Source organism: Poecilia reticulata, chromosome 13, assembly GCF_904066995.2.
Source record: "Poecilia reticulata chromosome 13, P_reticulata-male-v2, whole genome shotgun sequence".
NCBI classification, from domain to species: domain Eukaryota; kingdom Metazoa; phylum Chordata; class Actinopteri; order Cyprinodontiformes; family Poeciliidae; genus Poecilia; species Poecilia reticulata.
This window is the reverse complement of record NC_088842.1, coordinates 29,387,875-29,410,725: the sequence shown is the minus strand read 5'-3', so window position 1 is coordinate 29,410,725 and position 22,851 is coordinate 29,387,875. Positions and strand designations below refer to the sequence as shown.

The window sequence follows — 22,851 nt, the reverse complement described above, 5'->3', positions numbered from 1 at the left end:
CGTTCATTTATTTTTCTTAGAATATAGCCGTAAAAAATGTATTAAATAAATATAAAAAATGTCAAAGACTGAAGATATTCGGTTAAGTCGACCCCTGATCCAGAGACATTTTTAAGGTTTAATAGAATAGTAAATTTCTTGTGATTGTCCCACAGATACGGGTTCGTTCCCAACGGCGGGCGGGTTTACTACGAGCAGCGCAGCCAGCCCCCCTTCCTGCCGCTGATGGTGGAGAGCTACTACGGAGCAACCGGCAACCAGCAATTCCTCCGGTGATTTTTCTACAGGAAGCCATTACTAAAAGCAAAATGGCGCCGTCACATTTGAGGCTACTCTCCACTTACATGTCCCCTCCCGTTGATTTTTAGCGCAGCTCTACCGACTCTGGAGACGGAGTACCGGTTCTGGATGCAGAACCGTTCAATAACTGTGACGGCAACTGGGTCGGAACACGTTCTGAACCGGTTCAACGTGGAGGCGGACCTGCCCAGGTAACGCAGGAACTAATTTCAAACTTCTGCCAAAGATTTTTTTATGTGGCTCTCTAGACTCCAGGTACATAAATAGAAACTATAAAATAGCATTTGTTTACTTAAATATGATTGTATTAATAAAAACAGCTTACAGCGATTTATTGGCATCAGAAAGAGGAGGAAATGTCTGCCACAAACTCAGAAATTTTTAGATTAATCTCAGAAAATTTCAGAAAGAATAAAGGGAATTTCTAAGTTTGAAAAGTGGAACATTTGCTTGAATTGTTTTTAATTTTGAGATTAATGTCAGAAATATTTCATAAAAAGAGAAAATGCCTGTTTGAAAAGTAAAAAAAATTGGTTGAAAAAGTAGAAATCGTAAATCTCAGACATTTTCTAGAAAAAATTAGGAAATTTTTAAGTTTGAAAAGTCACAAAATTGTATTATGCTCAAAGTTTGAGGTTAATCACAGAAATGTTTGGTAAAAATAAGAAAATTTCTGAGTTTGAACAGTTGAAATTTTACTAAAAGAAACAACAACAAAAAACCCCCAGAAATATTGAGATTAATCTCAGAAATTTTCCAAAAAGAGATGGAAATATCTGAGCTTGTGAGAAAATACTTACTGGAAAAAAATAGAACATTTATGAGTTAAATATGAAAAGTGTAAATTTTTCTTGCAATTTTTTTTATTTTTGCAGCTCAGAATGTTCCTTTCTGAGGAAAACGGAAATTTCTTTTTAGATTAATCTCAGAAATGTTCCTGAAAAATATGGAAATCTCTGAGTTTGAAATGTCGAAAATTTGCAACAAAATAACTCAGAAACTTCCCACAGATTGACTTAGAAAAGTTAAACTAAAGAAAAACTTTGATCTTCCGGATTTTAAGCAGTAAAGTTAAAAAACAAAATTATCTGCATCTTTACCCACGTTCATTTGTTTTTGCTTCCAGGCCTGAATCGTACACAGACGATCTGGAATTAGTCGACGGACTCTCCGATGGTAATAAATTATTAAAATTATTATTCCTCTTCCTCAGAAGAGACATTTTTGCGTTTTGTACTTAAATTGCAGAACAGAGGTAAACCTACCTTTCATTTCTCCACTCTAACAGTTTATTATAACTGTAGGTAAATAGAAAAAAGTGAGGAAAATTCTCAGAAAAAAACTCAGAATTTTTTTTACTTTTATTTAATAAATTTTCTAGAAAAAAAAATAGAAAATGTCTGAACTCCAAAAGTCTAAAATGTACTTTAAACAACAATGCCAGCCTCGGAAGATTTCCAGAATAAACCTGGACATTTCTGAGTCTGAAAAGTCAAACATTTGTTTGAAAAAACTAAAATTTTGATATTAATCTCAGAAATTTTCTAGAAAAAAACAAAAGTTTGAAAGTCAAAAATTGTCAAGAACAACTTTTTCTAGAAATGAGTTTTGTTTTTAGCAAGTTTGGAGTTCAGAAATTCTGTTTTTTTTTCTTTTGTAAAAAAATTCTGAGATTTATGTCAAAATTTCAGAGTTTTTTTTATTGCAGATAATTTCAAACTCTGATATTTCTTTGTGACATGTTGTGAGATTAATCTAAAAATGTCTTATATTTTTCTACCGAATTTTCACCTATTCTGTTCCCTTGTTTTTTCTAAAAAAAATTCAGGGATTAATCTGAAACTTTCTGAATTTTTTTGTTTGAAATTTCCTCTTCCTGTTGCGTCTTTCTCTCTAAAACGGCCTGGTTGTAATTTCCCTGTAGCAGCGAAACGATGCCTGTGTAGTAAACTCATGCTGGATGTGTGAACGTTTCCCGCCTCTCTCTCCCTCTCCATCACTCTCTCTCTCTCTGCAGAGCTCAGGCAGCAGCTGTACATGGATCTGAAGGCCGGCGCCGAGTCCGGCTGGGACTTCACGTCCCGCTGGTTTATAAACGCCAGCGGCCAGAACGACGGGACGCTCAGAGACACGCGGACCAGCCAGATCCTCCCCGTCGACCTCAACGCCCTGCTGTGCCGCAACGAGAGACTCCTGGCCTCTTTCCACCGGCTGCTGGGTGAGATGCTGACCTCTGACCTCCACTGAGCTTTCAGCTGGTGTTACATAAAGACAGTTACATTTACTTGAGTAATTTTTTGAAAAAAAAAAAAAAAAAGTACTTTTAAGAATATTTTAGTATGATTTACTTTTTAGTTTTGCTGGAGAAAAATGTCTGGATTTTCTACTCAGTGTCAGTAACTTCACTGAATGAAGAACAAAAGTTGAACATTTTCGACTTTTGAAACTCAAAATTTCCTAATTTCTTTCTAGAAATTTTCCAATTTAAATCTCAGTATGTGGGAGTTTTTTTTGTTGTTTTTTTCAAGTTAATTTTCAAAATCAGAAATTTCAGAGACTAATTTTTAATTTCTACTTTTCTTACTAACCAAATTTATGGCTTTTCAAGCTTGGAAATTTTCTTTTTTTTTTTTCTAAAAAAATTCCCCAAAGAACAAAAACAATCTCAGAATGGTGACGCTGCCGTTCTTGGACAGGTAACAACGAGTCGGCTGCTCTGTACGAGCGAGCGGCGGCGCGCAGGATGCAGGCGATGGAGGCGCTGCTGTGGGACGCAGAGAGGGGAGCCTGGTTCGACTACAACCTGCTGACCAACTCCAGACATTTTGCCTTCTACGCGTCCAACCTGGCGCCCGTCTGGGCCCAGTGCTTCTCCCAGCCCGACCTGGGGGAGAAGGCGCTGCAGTACCTCAAGGTGGGACGCTTCACTCTGCAGTCAAACATTAAAAACTTTTTTTTTCGCTGGCGGATAAAAACGAAGCAAAGCTTTCATCATATTCAGAGTTGGGTTTTACCTTTTGGAGAAAAATCTACTTGTACAAGTATTTTTTTTACTACGATATACTTTTATTATGGAGTATTTCTACTCTTACTTGAGTAAAATTTCAGGATTTTCTACGCACTGAATGAAAAACAAACGTGTTTTAAACACAGACACACCTGCAGTTTCTGTTAAAGTTTCATGAGATTTTTATTGAAAGAAACTAATTTGGAAATATTTTTTTTGCCTGATTTTATTATTTTTTGTTACTTTCATGAATTGTTTTCGTTTTACCAAATATCAAAATTTCCACTTAACTCTATATTTTAGTCCATCTGATGATGTAATTTTTAAATATCAAATGATTGATAATTTGATCAGTTCTTGAGTAAATTTTTACCAAATATTCTTTTACTCTTCCTCACTTGAGCAGTTTTTTTTTTGGCAGCAACTTTTACTTTCAATTGCCAAAATTCACGTAAAATAAACATATTCTTGATGTTTTTCGCGCTAATTCTTTAATCATAAGCATAATTTTTTATGACACTGGAAGAAAGCACAACAAAATTAAAAATTGTGTGTGTTTATTACAAATTTTCCTCAGGTGTAAACATTGGGTTTAAATGACCGCTAACTCCCACCTGTAGGGGGCAGTATTTCTCACTTCTACTTCACTGCTGCCTCGGTCTTTTTAAATTATTATTTACTTAATTTAGACAAAATATGTGCATCAAATTAGAAGAATGGAATGAAAGTAAGTAGCAAGAGAGCAAAAATTACAACCACAAAAAGGAAAAATACAACATTTTTGGCAGATTTTGTTAGAAATTCAGCATAAATTGAGACTTTAAAGCTGTTATATTAGTACAGTACTTTAGAAAATACAAATATGAACATAAATAGGAAAAAATGCATTAAGATTTGGTTTTAGCTTGATAAATTTACAGGTTTATACCAAATTTTGCTTTTATGGAGTGTTCAAACAGGACAAACCACATAATATAGTCTTAAAGTTAAACGGTGTGTCTGTTTTCAATTTTCTTTTTAGAAATTAAAAATTATCTTTCCACAACATTTTAACATAAGAGCAGTCCCAGAAAAGATGAGCGATTCTCAGAGTTGTGGCAAAATGGAAACAATTAACAGAATTACATCTGTGCAGAATCTCAAAACTTTTTAGTTATGAACTATTTTTTCTGCAATAACTAAACATATTTCCAGCAAATATGACTAAAAATATAATCCCAGAAAGATATAGAAACTGGTTTATTTTTATGGTCTTTTATTAGCCATTTACTGTCTTACTTAAGTGCAAATATTGGAAAATTTCTCCACAGATCAGTAACTTTGATTGCAAAACAATCACAAAATGGTGAAATCCTGAGATGTTCAGTGTTATTAAATGTTAAGAAGTGTTTATTCAATGCAGACAAAACTATTTATTAATATTTTAATTGTTTGTTAATGGATCCAGTCAGTACATTCATAACATTCATAATCTTGATATGTGAAAATGAGAAGCTGATCATTAAGTTTTAAGAAGAAAAATCCTCATTAGAGGAGTTCAGGTTTTATTTTTATGGAGGTTAAAGGTCACATTAACCCTTAACATCTATTTGGATCTCAGCTTTTTCACACTAAAATCAGAAGTTTGTAGATTTTTTTGCAGGTTGGAAAGTGCAACTGTTTCTTTCTGGGCGATTCCCGGTTGCGCCAGCAGATGGCACTGTCGCACCGCAACGCTTTTTCGCTTCTGGTTTTCTTCCTGCACAGGCGAGCGGCGCTCTGGACTTCCCCAACGGCGTGCCGACGTCACTGAGGGACTCTGGGCAGCAGTGGGACTATCCCAACGCCTGGCCGCCTCTGCAGCACATGCTCATCGAAGGTGGGAAGCACAAAAAAATATAAAACTAAATAAAAACAACAACTTCCTGAAACCATGGGAGGACTTCATGAAGCAAATTCAGATTATGTGACTCATTTTCTTTTTGGATTTGTACTAAAAAAAAATCTGGAAAATGAATATTTAAGCTCATTTGTCGCTATTTTTAGTAGAAATACGACCAAACCTCCCACTTTTAGGTCTCGATTCATCAGACTTGGTTTCCATTTAAAGGTGTTTATTACATTCACATCAGACACACAGCTGGAGGGATCGTTTCCTGTCATATTTTTTTTATCTGGCATCTTCCTCAGTGATGCTCTGATGGAGTCTGTGTAGCAGCTCTCTCTATTTTCTTCTTGCTTCGGGGGATTTTTTCCTTTCAGTTTGGTGTTCATGAAGTGAAATACATGCTCACCTGCATTGAAATCAGGTAACAGATTGGATCAGAAAAATAAAAAAAAATGCACCACTGAGCCATAAAAAACTAAATCTCTCCTGCTGTCGTGTATTCTGAGGTTTTTTGTGCTACATTGTTGTAAAATAAAACAGGAATTAAGGTAAAATATTTGAGTGTTTTATGTTAAAAAAGGAGAGATTTTGCTTTTCCAGGTTTGTCCAAACTGTCTTCAGAGGAGGGAAAGAAGCTGGCGTTTGATCTGGCGCAGCGCTGGATCAAAACGAACTGGCTGGCCTATCAGGAATACGAAGCCATGTTTGAAAAGGTGAGTGTGTTTGTGCTGCTTCAGAGCTCAGATCGCGCTCAGATGACGCACCGTGTAACATTCGTCTCCGCCCCAACAGTACGACGTGAATGGAGACGGAAAACCAGGCGGAGGTGGAGAGTACGAAGTTCAGGTGACTCCCTCTTTATGTCTCCAACAATTCGGTGAATTTTACTTGAGTTTTATGAATTGATCCAGTGCATAAGCAGTGCATAAAGGTGGAAGGGAAGGAAAATAACTCAAATAAAAATCCAATAAAACACAAAAACAGGGAAGATGGCTGACAGGACAGATGTTTAGAAAACACTCTGAGAGGAAGGGAAGCCATAAAACATCATTCCTGAAGAAGCTGGTTGTAAAATCAAAACATTTTAACAGAAAATTGAGTGGAAGGACGAAGTGTGGTGGGAAAGGTGGGGAAGAATTGCAGCTTTTGGGACAATCTCGTCTTTGAGTGTCCCAAAAATGTCATTATTATTATTATTATTATTATTATTATTATTATTATTATTATTATTATTATTATTATTATTATCATCACATATCTCCTGGCTTCAATGCTCAGTACCACATACCAACTGTGAAGCACGGTGGTGGAGGTGTGATGGTTTGGACTTGTTTTGCAGCTATATGAGTTTTAAATCGACCATGAACGTTTCTCTTTCAAAGTTTTCAAAAGACAAACAGGAGTCTAATCGTCTGACAGCTGAATATTTGTACAAAGTGGATCATTAATAAGAAAAATTAAGTCCAGAACAAAATGACTGCCAGGCTGCAATGCAGAAACAAATGACTGGAAACGTCAGTGAACTAGGAAACACTGAAGAGAAGGTCTTACTTTGAAGAGTTAGACCTGAGGTTGGATTTAAGTTCATTATTTTACTTAAAGGGGCGGTATTATTTATTTTCCGGGCACTTTTTATTATTTTATGGCACAATTGGGCATCTGTTACAGCAAATTTTCCATGACAACCATGGTGGCCATTTTGAAAAAATAAAAGTCAAGTTTATGGGCCCAATTGGGTATTGGGCATCATTAGTATTAATTTGTGATAAATATTGGTAAATTTAGTGCAAAAATATATTTTCCATAACAACCATGGTGGCCATCTTGAAGATTTTTTTAATTATAATAATTGCTAATTTGGTGCCCAATTATGATGGCAAATTTAGTGCTAAACTACATTTTCCATGCCAACAATGGTGGCCATCTTGAAAAATGTAAATTGATCAGTAAATATGATTTATATGGGCTCAGTTATAGGTATTCAAATTTAGTACAGAAACATATTCTCCATGACAACCATAGTGGCCATTTTGAAAAATGGCTGCAATTTAGAATTTGTCATTGACCAATGCCATCGTTTTGTTTTTCTTTCTCAAAAATCAAGGCCCTGGCAACATGTGTGCTGATCCAGGTCTTTATAATATTCTGAAATATTCAATAATAACTAAACGTGACGCCATCTTCTTTTCCTTGTAGCTAGTTAATGAAAACAAGTCGCGTTTGAGGCGTTTGTGACTGAGCAGCACGTCTCTGGCTGCCTGTCTGATGCTCTTTATAAAAATAGAAGCAGCACTAACGCTGCTGCTGCTGCGTCTCTCCCCTCATCCCTCCTCTCCTCCTGCTGCAGCTGGGCTTTGGGTGGACCAATGGCGTGGCCCTGCAGCTCCTGGATCAGTATGGGGCGACGCTCACCTCGGGAGGCGGCCGTGTGCGCTCTGACCTCCTGCTGCCTCTGGTCGCCTCCGTCGCTCTCATGCTCCGGTGAATCGGAGGTGTCAGAAGAACCCGGCTGAGGCTTGGATTTTATTTTAGCATTCATGTTTTGACTCACACTTCCTCCTCCACGCCTCGTCCACGGAGTAAAGAGACTAACGAGGGTGTTTTTACTGCAGAAATGGCTGCAGCAACTTAATATAATTACTGTTAATTGGTGAATAATATTTGGGTTCATGAGAAGATTTAATATTTTTGTGCCACTGAAGCTCAGACATAAAACAGATTAAAAATATTTATCCAACTGATTCAGTTATTGTATTTATTTTATGGAAGAGGATAAAGGCCACTGCAGAAAATTTTTTTTATTTAGATTATTCTTTTTTTCCCCTCAGAATTGACATTTTCTCAGAATTCTGATTTTGGCCTCCCAATAGTTCAGAGTTTTATCACAAACTTTCTGACTTCAATCTCAGAATTCTGATTTTAATCTCAAAATTGTAACTTTTTTCCAAAAATTCTAATTTTAATCTCAGAATTTTGACTTTTTTCCCCCCAGAAATCTCACATTTTCTTAGAACTCTAAGTTTTAGCTTCAAAAGTTTGACTTTAATCTTAGAATTTTGACTTTTTTCTCAAATTTCTAATTCTGTGTCCATCCATGTCGAAACCAATATATTCTTAGGTGCATGTCAGTTATGTTGTTAGCATCTGGTTAATATGCCGACAAGTTATAATCCCATTACTGTCTCCTTCTTGTTATGAGATTGGTAAACAGGCTGTTTATCTACGCTGGAAGCTTGTCACAAATCCATTTCTTAGATTTGAGTTTTAAGACTAGATTTGTCTGCATGAACAATCTAAATGATTCCTATTCTGAGAAAAAAAAGATTTTTCTATCTTCTCGTTCTCTTTTGTAATATCGTCATTGTTATGATTAAAAAAGTAAATGAAATCAAACTGCAAAAAGTTATGTAAAAAATACTTTCCCATTCGGTTCCATCAGCACCAGCATACAAGAATGAAATGCTGGATAACTGTGGCATTAAAATATGTGAATATTGTGTTTTTAAAGGTCGACCACTGAAGCCTTTTTCATTAACTGCGCTGGAAGAAGTGTGTGGGAATTAATTTCCCTCCAACCTTTTCTCCCAGCGGTGCATCACCAAGTGCATATGGAAACGACATTTTGGCCTTTTTGAAAATACACATCTCAAATGCACATGCATATGTTGGAAAACATGACAAACATGCATTAATCCAATATATATATGATTTTTATTTAAAGCTGTATCCCTTTAAATCCAGTAGGAGCACTTTGGTTGATGCTTGGTTAGATTTTTTTGGGGGAGAAAAACAACTAATTGTGTCTGACGGCTTCTGTATCGAAGCTTTAGTCGGGATCATTCTGTCCCCTCGCTGACAGAATCATGTTCCTCTCTTTTTTAGGTTGTTTAAATTAACAGTGGTCTGATGAATCAGGCTGAATCACTTTCCATCAAATTCAGCTCAGAAATGGCTCATTTTTCTCACAGCATCAGATGCTTAAATATTCTCTTCTGCTCAAGGCAACAAATTAGGTTGTCATTATTACTCAGTGTTTTTACAAATACAATGGAAAGCAGAATTAATTTGTCAGGGATTTCAAATCAGATTAAACTTTTTCTGTTTTTGGTCGCTACATCGTTTTATAGTCACACAAGATGTCTCTGAAAAGCAGTAGAAGTTCTGTTATTTTGCTAGTCGCCATTAAAATCTAGAAGAAGAACGAAGAAGAAGGGACCTTTGATTTATAAGAAAAAAATCTGATGTAAAAACAACAGTCAAAATGCTGCATAGCATTTGTTTTTCATATAGTTCAATAAAATATGTCTTGTCGCAATGTCGTTTATGCTGCAATGCATTCTGGGTAGATGGGTTATGCTAGGTAGCACGGCGCTAGCTCCGTCCAGACAGAACCGTAATTTTTGCGCGTTGGGTGACATTTAGCCCTTTCAGTTTAAACCTGAGTATATTGAAATAGAAGGCAATGTAAGAATAAATGAAAACGAGGAGGACTGAACAGACGAAGAGAAGAGATTCGGTCGAAAAAGCCGGTGTGTTTGTTCGGCTGGCTGCTACTTGGAAATGGCAACCCAGAAGGAGAGCCGATGCTGCAACCAGCTCCGGTTTCTAACGCAAACTGTTAACGGTAAGCATTAGGATCAGAATATTTCCTCAAATATATTAGTGATGTTTTACAAAGACTTTAATATACTCTGTTATTTCAAAAATATATATGTCAATTTGTTTTGAGTTCGCATTAGCTCCTTCCTGCTAATTGCGTTAGCTCTCCCTACTGGTGTAATGCTGCGTTCAAGTTGTTCTGGAAACTGGGAAATTCCCACTTCTGAGTGGGAAAAAAAATCAACTCGACCCTCTGAAGTCGGATTTCCCACTGGGAAACTGGGAGGAACTCCCGACTTTTCCCAGTTATGACTAGTAAGGCGGACTTTGCGTTTCAATATGGCCGCTCCTCACATTAACAGTTTGTCTTGTTTATTTTACAAGACACGCATGTAAGAGTTTCCATAAAATCAAGCAACTACAAACTGAAAAAATAGATAAAAAGTAGTGTTTGATAATAGAAATTAAATCTTAAATTGTTTTCAAGAGGTACTGCAAACGGTGTTTAAGAGCGAAGTCGCCATGTTGAAATTCTACCGCTGACGAGGTAGCGGTAGAATTTCAACATGGCGACTTCGCTCATAAACACTGTTTGCAGTACCTCTTGAAAACAATTTAAGGTTGTTTTCAATCTTAAGATTGTTTTCAATTTTTCAAGCTAGCCAGCCCTGGCTAGCTAATATAGTTAGCGGTAGATCAAAAGCCGGTCACGTTTTTGTTTGAACGGATATCTTGTGGATAATGACGCATGAAAACTTTGAGACAAAACCCTCCACATGGGATTAAACCGTGTACTGCCAAAAACTGCATACCCAAGTATATTTTATATGAATTTGAATTTCTGTAAAGCTGTTTTTTGTATGATAGAAAACATTTCATGAATTATTTTGACACATTTACCTCCTAATCCTACTTAACAGTTAAATTCTGTCACCTGGTGGCATAAACTCATAACTGCAGCAGGTTTTTTGGGAGGAAGCTGGAGTACCTGTGGAGAACTCGGTAATGCACATGGAGAACCATCAATCTGGATGTAGAAAGACTTTGCTGCAAGGCAACAGTGCTACTAACTACTAGTTAAATTAGACAAAACTTCTCTTGTTTACTTCAAAAACACTAAATCTACCATGTACTTTTGGTCTAATTTCTATTACAAATATCTGAATACAGTTAAAATAAGACAAAACTAACTTACAAATAACTTTTCAGCAAGATAGGAGTCAATAATTCTTAAATTTTTGGTGAAATAATTGCCAGTGGAACTAGTACTTTTTTCCATCAATATTAAGGAATTATTTACTTAAAACAAGCTCCTATATCTTGATGAAAGTTACTTGTAAGTTAGTTTTGTCTTATTTCAAGGGTATTAAGATATTTGCACTAGAAATTAGACCAAAAATACTTTAAGATTTTGTGTTTTTGCAGTGTTTTAGGTGAGTTAAAATTAGCTAAATTACTTTTGTTTTACTAAATATCAAAATAATGAAAGTATTATATAAATTTATTAATGCCTTCAAAATGTCTGATTGTGGTAGCGTTGCCTTTGAACATTTTGGGTTTCCTTCCAGAGAAGAGACGTTTGGTCTGAGATCATTTTTATTATAACTGTGTGTTTCTTATAATTAACTTTTTAAACAAAGTTATTTATGTGCATTTGCAAAATGAACAGATGTAAAAAGCGTTTCTTGCATCTGCAGCATTTGTTGAAGGTGTGAAAAGATTGAAGGTGCTTCAAACATCAGCACTTCAAATGAAACAAAAACAAGCCATTATTTTTTGCTTTTCTAACACATCTCTCCGTCATTTCTGCTTACATCTGTGGCGACACGGTGGTCAAGCATGAAATGACGCCCAGACTAATATGCAGATTCTTTAAAAAAGTAATGAGATATTTACTTTAAAAGGAGATTTTCTCCATCCTTGTTGGTGCTGAAGATGGGACGACAAAATAAAGGATTTTGTCTTTTTAGCATGAGTGGACACAAAAGATTGACTGTTCGATTTAAATCAGCAAAAGGCAAACAGGAGCAGCGGAGCATGTAACCTCAGAGATCGCCCTCCATAATGCGCTATCTCCATTTACAAGTCATTTCACCGACTTTTTCTGGCCGTAAGTGACACCCGTGCAGCCGCAGTCATGCATATTGCGCCGTGTTTGGAAGTGTTTAAGCAGCAGGCGGCTGTCACCGACTTCTCAGCCGGCGGCAGGAGCTGAAGAAGAAACAAACGCTGCCGCTTTAGCAGAAACGCATGGCGGCGTACCAGGGCTGTTAAGAGGTAGAAGAGGAGAAAAGGAGTTGATTTGCGTCAAAGAACTCTGAAATTTTTAGACTTAGTTCAGAAAATTTCTAGAAAAAACAAGTTGAGTTTGAAAAGTAGGAAATTTAACACTTTTGATACCCAGAAATGTCCAAAAAGGGGAAATTTGTGACTTTTTCCAAACTTATAAAATTTCAGAAATCTCAAAATTTAAGACTTTTTTTCCAGAAAATAAATGTCTTCTTTCTTGAAAATGTCTGAGACTAATCTGAAAATGTTCTTGTTTTTTTCTTGCAATTTTTTGACTTTTCAAACTCAGAAATTTCCAAGTTTTTTTTCTAAAAATAATCTCAAAATTTTATTGTTGTCAAAAACTTTTTACTGTTCAAACTCGGCAATCTATTTTTGTAGGAAATTTTTGAGATTAATAAAACATTTTTTAATTGTTTTACAGCAAATTTTCAAACTCAGAAATTACCAAATTTTCTCTAAAAAACAAAACAAAAAAACTGAGAAGTTCTGAAAATTTCCAGAATTGGAAAATTTTTCAGTTACAACCTTAAAGGAATTTCAGGTTTTTTAAACATATAATTTCTGACTTTAATCAAAAACTTTCTCAGTTTTTTCTAGATTTTTTTTACTATTGGAGCTCAGAAATTCACTGTTGTCCTTAAGAAAAAAATTGCAACATTGGAAATTTTTTGACTTTTCAAACTCGGAAATTTCAATTTGTTTTTCTCTGTTTTTTACTTTTGGAGCTCAGAAATATCCTTGTTTTATTGATAGTAAATGTTAAACTTTTCAAACTAAAATTTCCTTGCTTTTTCTGGAAAATTTTAGATTAATCACAGATTTTCATATTTTTTTGGCAGAAATGTTATCAATTTTTCGATCTACCACGCCTCTCGTACGGCGAGCTAATGAGACCAAGCTGCAAAGTGTGGAAGGAGCCGTCTGGCTTCAGCCGGTGATGAGATGTGACTGCAGCTATTGTTCGTGTTCTCGTTGCCGCTAATTACAGAAACCTGATGACATTATTTCACGCAGCGCATTTAATGGGCAAGCCATGAATTGCAAAGCAGCTGCAGCAACAACTGCCTGGCATGTTGTCATGGTATAAAAGGTCAGAGTGTCTCACCCTCACCAACTGTACGGCAAGCAGTGCTGCATATAAATGAGCTCTGCCTGATTCAGGTGAAGGAAAGAAATGGCGTCTTCCTTCACTCTAGTGAGTCGGCATCGATTTGCAATCCTTTCTGTTTAGCAGATCATACCGACTGATTTACAACATCATTAGTGTCTGTGAGGGACGATGTGAACATTTAAATCACCTGCGAGACTTTCTTCAATGTTAGTGTTTAATTAGTGGTGGGTCTTGATTAAAATTATAACTGGAAACAGAAGGACAAAATAAGCAACATTTCAATTTCAAAAACCCTTTCTGCTGCTAAATTACTCGATAAATACATATATAAGCTCAACACCAAAGTTATTTATTGTTTTTAATCTATTTAGGTTATTCAGCCACCAGTTTCAGGGACTCTTGATCATTCATTGAACTTCTTCAGAAATCTGAACTCTGGATGCTAACGTTAGCATGGGGCTGTCTGTGCTGCTGCAACATGTTTAGCATTGAGATGCTATTTTAGCTTAGCTTGTAGGCTAAATCCTGTTAGCACAACTTAAAACACAACAATAGTTTTTCCCAGCGTCCCATCAGATTGCTCTTTCAAGCAAAAATTAACCACCATTTGAAAAAGAGAAGCGGCTTCTGTTTGCAAATGTCGCTTGTGCGTCAGATTTACTGGCGTACCAGATACGTACGACTACAAAGGTTCCAGCCTGAACCTTTTTATGTGAAACCAAAATGTGATTAATTGCATTAAAATTTTTATTGCCTTAAAATCCATGTAATTAATTGAAATGTGTTAAAGTAGATAAGATGCAAAAATTGGCTGTAGAAAGGATTGAACAACTTCGGTTTGTAAATGTTTTATCGGTGCAGATATTACTGGACAGGGCTTAGAAACTAACCTGCACAGAACCTTAACCTAATAGGGATGTAATGAAATAATGAAGAACGTGAATCAGCCCTCCTGGTCCAACATCAGTGTCTGACCTCATCAATGCTCTTTTGGAAGAATGGTCAAACCTCACATAAATACACTTCTAATGATGTCCACACTGTTTTACCATGAAACTTATGAGATTTATAAAATTAATGGCAGGCCTAATTACAGCTAAATTTGTTGCAGAATAAATTTCTTTTAGCAGATTTTTAGTCTTAGTTCAGTCAACAGTTTAGTTGAAGTTAACAGTGAAATTAAGGTGAAGGAAATGCATAATCTTTTTATCATTTTCTGCGTCCCACATCGATTTTCTATATGCAAACTTTTATCATGTTCAGCTGATATTCGGATCATTTGGGATTTAAATTAATGTGGGTCCTAAACTCTGTTTGAAAGAAATCAGCATCTCTTGTTTTTTTTTTTTTTCTGAGAGCAAGACGTCGGATTACACGCAGATATGACTGAAATCCTATCAAGCAGTAGAGAACAGGGCGATAACAGCTGGATTTAAATCTGCAGAGATCTGTGCTTCATTACCGCTACCTGGCAGAGACCCTGCAGCACACATCACAAACTGGCTCATTATCCACTGAGTCATCGCGGCGCTTACCGAGCGCTGCAGAACCCCGGGATAATCCCCGCCCCCAGCCTCCACTGCAATCTGCAGGACCGCAGGGGGAGAGAGCTTCGTCCTGTTGACGGGAAATCACACAACCAGATCCAGCGTGATGGCTCCCAATCAGCATTCTCAAATCAATACCCGACTCCCGGGGCTGCTCCCGCAAAAATAACACAACCGAATGTCTCTCTGTCGGCAGCTGAAATGTTTGGAGATGAAGTTGACTCCTTGACCTCTAAACTGGAAGGATTAGCTAAGTGCAGGTTTTATACAGGAGGATATTTGATAGCTTGGAGGCATCGACCGCACACCGTCCAGAGAAATCAGGAGTTTCAGGATCAATATGGCTTGAGGAATCGGTCCAATTGGATTTCTCCCGCATAAGAAGACATTTTTAAATCTAATGGATGGAGGAAGCCACCAGCGTAACTTTGTCCCTAATCTTTAACTTGAAACCGCGATGATTCCCAGACACAAACTGAAAATCCAGCTCCAGTTTTTTATAATGAAACATCTTAATATTAATTTCAGACAAGAAAATTTCAGAGCTCCAAAAGTCAAAAGTTTGCAAGAAAAAACTGAAAATGTTATATTTATCTCAGAACTTTTTAGGAAAAATTAAAAAAATTCTGAGCTCAAAAGTTTTTTAATTTGCGAGAAAAAAACGCAGAAACTATTAGATAAATCTCTGAAATTTTATAGAAAACACAAGGAAATTTCCAAAAGTCAAACATTTCCAAGAAAACTTCTGAAATTTTGAGATTTATCTCAGATTTTCAAGAAAAACGTTTGAGCTCCAAAAGTTTAAAATTTGTGAGATAGAAAATTCAGGAAGGCTGGGATTAACCCCAGAAATTATGAAATATAAAAGGTAATTTCTGAACTCTAAAAATTAATAATTTCTTAGAAAAACTCAGAAATTTTGAGATTAAGCAAAGACATTTTCAAGAAAAAATGTGATCATTCTGGAGGTCTAAAAGTCAAACATTTGCAAGAAAGAAACTCAGAAATATTTAGATGAATCTCAGAAATGTTCTCTTTTTTTTAACTTTTTTTTTTTTAGATTAAGCTAACAAATTTGAGTTTGAAAAGTTAAAATTTTTAGACTGTTTTCTTCCAAACATGTCAAGATTTAAATAAAAATATGTTTCCAATGGCCCTTGTCCTGTTCTGAAATGGTTCTCATGATATCATTTAACTCCAATCTTAGGAATGCTGGACGGAGACGTAGTTTGAATTATGAACTTAGCTGAAGTGCAGTTCCACCAGGTGTTTGCTAATCGCTGCTGCCGCTAGTCTGGAGGAGCTGAGTGAGGACGGCTCAGAGGAGCAATGCTCTGTAAAATCATTCAGAAATAACGCTGCTTAAACTGGCTTTGAGACAAAGGATGAAACCCTTACAAATATTTAAAGCAGCCACCACAGATGACTGTAAGTTTTCTGCTGCTTTAACTGACCAATCAGTGTTTGAGATGCAGAAACGCTCATAACGGTTGCCATGGGAGACACGAGGATTTCTCAGTCATGCATGAAGGAATCAAAGCAACATGAAGAGTGAATAATGTGACAGTAGGTTTTACACAGTCCTGCCCCTTTAAGAGCCGACCAGCTGATTCTGCTGAAACCTGGTGTTAGTTCATCAGTTAAATTTAACAAACATTGACCTTGGTGGTTGTTGTGCCAGGTCCAACGTCTGGCCTCGGGCCACTTCTCTCTGCCCGTCTCCTGCCAGGATGCTGTCAAACAAAGGTCATGAACCCCTGTTAGGTTGATTTTTGCCTCATTGTTTCTCTTTGTATTATGTACACTGCTTCTATTTGATCACCATTAATTATCTGTGCTGCTCATTTATTCACTTTTTAAAGAAAACCCGTGTTTTATGTTGGGAAGATTGACCTCATTTTTATCTGTTCCAAAATGGATCTGACTTTTTGACTTTAGTTGTGTTTTTGGCCAAATAAAATCTTTATTTTCCATCATTTAAAGCGTTCTGATTGGTTTACAACCTGTATGTTTGCTACGGGGAAGAGGATGCCAACCCTTTGGAGAGTCTTCCTTTGTTTAGACGTAGTGAAGCTATTTTCTCCACCATGAAAAAAGATCAGGGTTTGTCCCACCATTGGTTGGCTCCTTGGATGTAGAGGCTTTCATACCCCTGAGCTCTCACACTGACTCTTTGTTGTTTAGTTGTTGATGCAGAGACTCCTACTGCCTAAGCCTCCTGTCTGAAGATGGACAGTTTCACTTTCTCCCCAGAACTATTTTTTTTTGTGCTTCATTCTGAGTTTTCTGTTTTTAAACTACACCTGGAATATTTATTTTTTTGTATTGAATCAATTAAACTATTCTTAATTTGTTTACTTTACAATAAGCAGGAATTGTTGTAGCAATTTTCTTGTTATTTTATTAATAGTTCTCCAGGTTTTCTGAAGGTATTGTCTTTGACAGCCTTTTCACTCATGACCGAAGAACAGTCCAAATAAAACTGTATCAGATGAAGTCATGTCTCTTAGAAACATTAATATACATTTTACATGTTTTTATACATGCTACTGTTTTCCAGTTTAAAAGCCTGGCTTCCCTTGGGCTGTAAAGGAAGAAGGAATGACTGAAGACTTTTGCACAGTGCCGTCACCCCTCCAGTGATTTATGGCTCAGCCTCAGGGTGTCACCAGAGCAGGAGGCGCCAGGCAAACATCCAGATGGAGGGCGTCCTGATCAGGTACCTGAACCGTCTCAGCTGGGACTTTGTAACGCAGACGAGATTCAGCAGTTCAGGGTTTGTTTTTACCACAGAGGTAAATATCTAAAAGGAATAATTAGAGTTTTAAACTTAGAGGAAGGCTCTATTAAAAGCTTGTAATCAGTTCATATGTTAGATCCAGTAAATAAATGGCATGGTGTCTTTATTCAGCATTAATCCAAATTAGTTGGTCCTTGAGAATTTTGTAACTACATTTTTTCCCCTCATAGTCGGATTCAAAAATTCAATTAAAAAACTACTTTATTGATCCCAAATGGAAATTAAATACTTACATTAAAATTTCTGTTTTAGGTTAACCAGAATTACCAAAGTAATTTTTTTAAATGTCGGATTAATCAGTGGGAGATTTTTCGGAGTAAATAAATGGCATTGTTGGTATTTATGCCTTTTAGAGAGTTTAGCAAACGACGGTTGATGTTCCACATTTTTTAAGCTTTTCTTCATTCATAACATTGAATAAGTGGAGAAATGTAGATGTGTTTTAATGCGCTTCCTCTATGTGCTGGAGCTGAGCTTGCGTTGCTAGGTAACAGGCTGGGCTTTGCCGGGGTTGCTAGGTTACGGTGGAGTGCCTGCTGATTTGTTACATTAGATTCTGAAGGTTTTTGAAATGACTCATTTTCCAGACGCCAAAACACACATTACCTTATTGCCAAAAACCGACTGCGTGGTTTTATTTTTAGATGCTGAGGCTGTTTTTAGAAGCAACAGAAACCCAAATGAAAATGGAAAAATGTGAATTTTCCTGCCTTTAAACAGAAACTAACCTGTAAAAACAAATCTGAACTCCTTATTCAAAAGCGTATTTGTTGATTTCTTTGTTCCTCATCTTGTTTCTTTGTCTCACTTTGTTCTTTGTGACTTTGTGAGTTTTATGATGAAAACCATCACGTTCACACTCCATCACGCGTCTGCCAATGTCCTGTTGCCATTTGGTCATCAACTAGCGATGAATCTGACACGCTGACTGTGCTGGCAGCTGCTATGCCGTTTAGTCCAGGAATATTGAGAATATCTCAACAGATCTTGTTTTCAGGTTGGTGTTTGTTTGCGTTTGTTTTAAACCTGCCACCCTGAGGCGGCTGAACTCTCTCATTTTCCCACGTTTGTTATGTGGATTTTTTTCCCCACCTCAAAGGCCTTTCGGTATCAGAAGAAGGACACGCAGCTCTTACCAGATCCAGGAAGGATTTCATCGGAAGCTTTACGCTGAAACCGAAAACCCAAGAGTTTCTTTGAGGACTTTTTATTTTTAATTTTTTTTATTTTTTTGCTGCGTATGAAACATAAGCCAAGAGGTTTTTATTCCATCTTCCCCATTTTTCATCATCCGGCTGAGTGCGGTGTCAGTGCGATTACTGGCTCGGATCGATACTCTGCTGTTGGTTGGGACTTGAAATGGTTAGAACGGCTGCACACTCCACTCTGGGAGCGTTTGTAGGAGGGAAAAGAGGCGCATTGTGTGCGTGTCACGGAGGAAGCGTGTGTAAGGTCACCTCGTTTCTGCCGGCGGCGAGTTTTTTTGACATGACGATGGGGACGGCGAGTGGAACGAAACGGCCTGAGGTAGAGCTGGACGATCACGATTTTGGCTTTTGAAGATTTAAATTTTGGAGAACGGGGACTTTTTTCCCCCACCATTGCACTTCTTGTGTTTCTGTAGTTCAGAGTGATGTCAGCGCGCCCAAGGCAGCCATCTTGTTTGACAAGCGTGTTGAACAGCTTCTGTTTATTTATATCTAGGTCAACTCTACAAGTGAAGATTACATCCATGCTACAATTTATTATACAAAAACTACAAAAACTCATGATTCCCTTGCAAATATCTTACTACACTTGAAATAAGATAAACTAACTTTAAAGAAAATTACATAGGAGTTTGTTTTAAGTGAATAATTCCTTGATGTTGATTAAAAAGATCCAGTTCTACTGGCATATTATCTAACTTTTAACATTTTTCCTGATGCAAGTTAATAAAATCTGCCATTAGAGCTGATACTTTTAATCAATATTCAAGAATAATTGACATAAATCAAAGTAAAAGTTACTTGCAATCTAGTTTTGTTTTATTTTCCTAGTGTACTAAGATACTTGCACTAGAAAGTAAACAAGGATACTTTTTAAATATTTTTTTGCAGTGTGTCATTTGTAATTTCTGAGATTAATCTTGAAAATGTATCAGAAAAAACATGGGAATTTCTGAGTTGGAAAAGTCAAAAATTTGCAAGGAAAACAATCAGAAATTGAGATTAATTTCAGAAATTAGCTAGAAAAACTCAGTTTGAGATTAATAAAAAACAAACGAGGAAATTCCTGATCTTGAAAAGCCAAAAATTGGCTATAAAAACGCTGAAATGTCTAAATTAATCTCAGAAATTTCCTAGAAAGTCAAAAAATTATCTTTTAAAAACCATCAAATTTTTATAAATTTTCTAGAAAAAAAAGTTGTAATGTCTGAGCTTGAAAAGTTGAAAATGTTCTTGACAAAATCCCAGAAATCTTTACATCAATCTCAGAAATTTTCTGGAAATAAACAGAAAATTTCAGAGTTTGAAAAGTCAAAAATATGTGAGGACAAACTCTGAAATTTTTAGATTAACATTAGAAATTTCCTAGATTTTCCCTCAAATTTTAGTTTCAAAATTGGAAAATTTTTGACTTTTGGAGTCTCACGGTTCCAAATATTTTTCTCAAATTTCTGCAATTAATCAAAAAAAAAAAAAAAAAAAAAAAAAAATCAAACAATTTTCTGTCTTTTCAAACTCAAATTTTCTAGTTATTTTGCTAGAAATTTCTGACTCTTCCTGGCTGAAATGTACTCTTCCCCGCCGCCCCTTTATCTATATTGGCTCTAATCCACCATTGTAGATTTGTCTGAATAAAATCAGGTGTTTTATTTTTAAACCCTGTCGCCCAGCCATAGTTTGCGTCGTCGTTCGCCGGGTTTGACTGCTGCCTCGTTCGGAGCCAAACAAGTCAAACAGACAAGCAGGGTGAAGCTTCGCCTGGAGAGGAGCGGGAATCAAGGGAAAACACGAGGAGTTGAGCTTATTACAGCTGCACAGATGGTGCAGCAGATGAGATGGTAGGGAGAGATGGATAAAGAGTCAGAGGTGTGACAGGAAAAGAGAGGAACTGCGGCGGCCCACCACTCTGACAGCGTATGTAAGGAGCTCCTGATTGGAGAACCTCCAAAGAAAACGCTTAAATATTTATTGTTCTGCTGCACCTTCAGCTCGTCAGCAAGAAAAACGGCTCAGGAGCCGTCAGTGAAATATTAATTCCTTCAGAGCAGCACAATGCTGAAGGTAGGAGCGACATATGGCGCGGCATCCTGAGGGGAAGAACAGCAGGCTCCAGCCGGGAACGGGTCGGGGCGGCGAGGACGGCCGAGATGGAGGGGAATTAAATTACTGGGAGGAGGGATTCAACAGATCTCATGAGTCTGCAACTGCAAGGGAGATATATTTGAATAGCCCAGATTTTGTGCTTTGCAAGCTATTATTATTACAGCCTTAGTCAATATTCATTCTGTCTGCCTGCCTGTGATAAATGCAGAAGTAATAAGAGGGAAATGACATTTCATACGGGCATTAGAAAGGAAACCCTAACCAGCCCGGCTCTCCTCCTCTTTAGCTTTGTTTTGATAAGGGATATTTGGAGAAGATTTTAGATTTGAAATTACATTTCAATCAGCAGAGGGAAGAGGAGAGTTAGCTGCCGCTTTGACATTAATGCAGAGACATAAATATAAGCTCCTCTCCCGGGAGATTAAACCCTGTCGAGAATTTATAATGCCCTCCTACAGGTAATCCATACGGCCTGCATGCAAATAAAAAAAATAAAAATCGGGAGCAGTTTCCCAAACACACAAAAAGAATCACATCTTTAACCTTTTCACATTACATTCAGAGGTAGAAAACGGCAATACGGACTTTTAAGTTTTATCACGATATTTTGCAAAAGCAATAAAAGTGACGATAAGAAATATTTATTCCACTTTTCAGATAACTGTATAAGTGTGATTTGTATCCCTGTACAAATCACACTGTACAGGGATACAGTGTGATTATCACTGCATTTTAAAGGTAACTGAGGTTACCTTTAAAATGCAGTTAAAGGTAACTACATTTTCAAATTTGTTCTTTTTCATTGAACAAACATTGGACGAAACAGAAAAACTATCAAACTCATCATTAATTCGAGTTTATTGTGACAATAATAATCAGAATTCTTATCATGAGAACAAATTTATCACAATAAATGATAAACGATACGACAAAAAACTCGACCCAAGTGTGTAGATTACCCAAAACATTGTACTCAAGTAAGAGTAGCACTACTTCAACATAGTTTTACTGGAGTAAAGGTAAAAAGTAAAACTGTATTTGGTTAAAATGACCAGAGTATCTGATTTAATATTTAAAAAAAATAATCAGACAAAAATGTAAAGTTAAATCCAAATTTTTGGTATTTTAAAGACTTAATGGGTTCATAAACACAAAAACTAAAGATATCACATCTATACTTTCAGCATGTCTTGGTTTTATAAACACACAATATTGTTCCAGCTAGTTAGTTAGTTTTTCTCCATTAATTACCATTTTTCTTTGTATCAGGAATTTAAAATGTTTTCTAAATATCAGTTTTTGTTATTTTTTGGTTTTATTTAACTATAATAACCTTGCAGAGAATCCCTGAAAGAGTTTCTGGATCTACAAAATACTAACTCCACTGTTGAACACCATTGCACATAATACATTTTAATTGTAAAAAATGTTAAAAATCATACTTTTCCCACCATTTTGCGAGTTCATGCAGCATCTTGCGTTCGTTTATTAGACAAATTACCAATTACTGAACGCATATCTGGCATCAATCTGAAAATAATCGATCAATTCATCTACATTTGTTTTGTTTTAGACGGTAGAAGCCAACCTTTCTCTTCAAATGAGCCCATGCAGCTGATAGCGGGGCCCATTTTCTCTGAAATAAAATAAAAATGTTTCCATTAGAAGACAAACGACTTCTGTCGAGGTAATCGATACCCAATCACTCCAGGAGTTCTTGTTTGTGTTTTTGAGCTCCGTGGGTCTCTGCGTCTGAGTGCAGGTCATGCCATCCTGTAATTAACGCTCACACCTTCGAGGAATCTATATTCGATGAAAGAGCAAATCCATCCTCCTCCTTTTCTTTTTTCCCCCCAAGAAAAGACAACAGAGGGACCGCCGAGGCCCCCCATCGCCACTCGTCCTCTTTCATGTCCCTCATTAGGAGCGTTTGAATATTTACGAAGTTGGGTCAAGACCGTCTTTGTCCGCTGGAGATCTGTTGTGTCCCGTTGGTGAGGAATAATGATGGGAAACC

The 22,851-nt window shown here is 36.7% G+C and overlaps 1 protein-coding gene across 2 annotated transcripts in view; it reads left to right on the top strand.

Annotated features, from left to right (window-relative positions):
- Positions 1-22,851, top strand: part of treh (trehalase (brush-border membrane glycoprotein)) — an 86,640-nt gene that overhangs the window by 37,022 nt on the left and 26,767 nt on the right. Inside the window, exons 7-15 of one of the 2 annotated variants that reach the window (XR_014090463.1) lie at positions 156-272; positions 369-491; positions 1,427-1,476; positions 2,318-2,518; positions 2,997-3,214; positions 5,054-5,165; positions 5,775-5,887; positions 5,967-6,020; positions 17,284-17,442. Coding sequence is in view for 1 of the 2 variants with exons in the window: in XM_008426435.3 (XP_008424657.1) it covers positions 156-272; positions 369-491; positions 1,427-1,476; positions 2,318-2,518; positions 2,997-3,214; positions 5,054-5,165; positions 5,775-5,887; positions 5,967-6,020; positions 7,522-7,659 (1,126 nt within the window). In the remaining variant the exon portion in view is untranslated. Of the gene's footprint in view, positions 1-155; positions 273-368; positions 492-1,426; positions 1,477-2,317; positions 2,519-2,996; positions 3,215-5,053; positions 5,166-5,774; positions 5,888-5,966; positions 6,021-7,521; positions 7,916-17,283; positions 17,443-22,851 lie in introns of those variants that run through there. The other variant, XM_008426435.3, reaches the window with a different exon arrangement.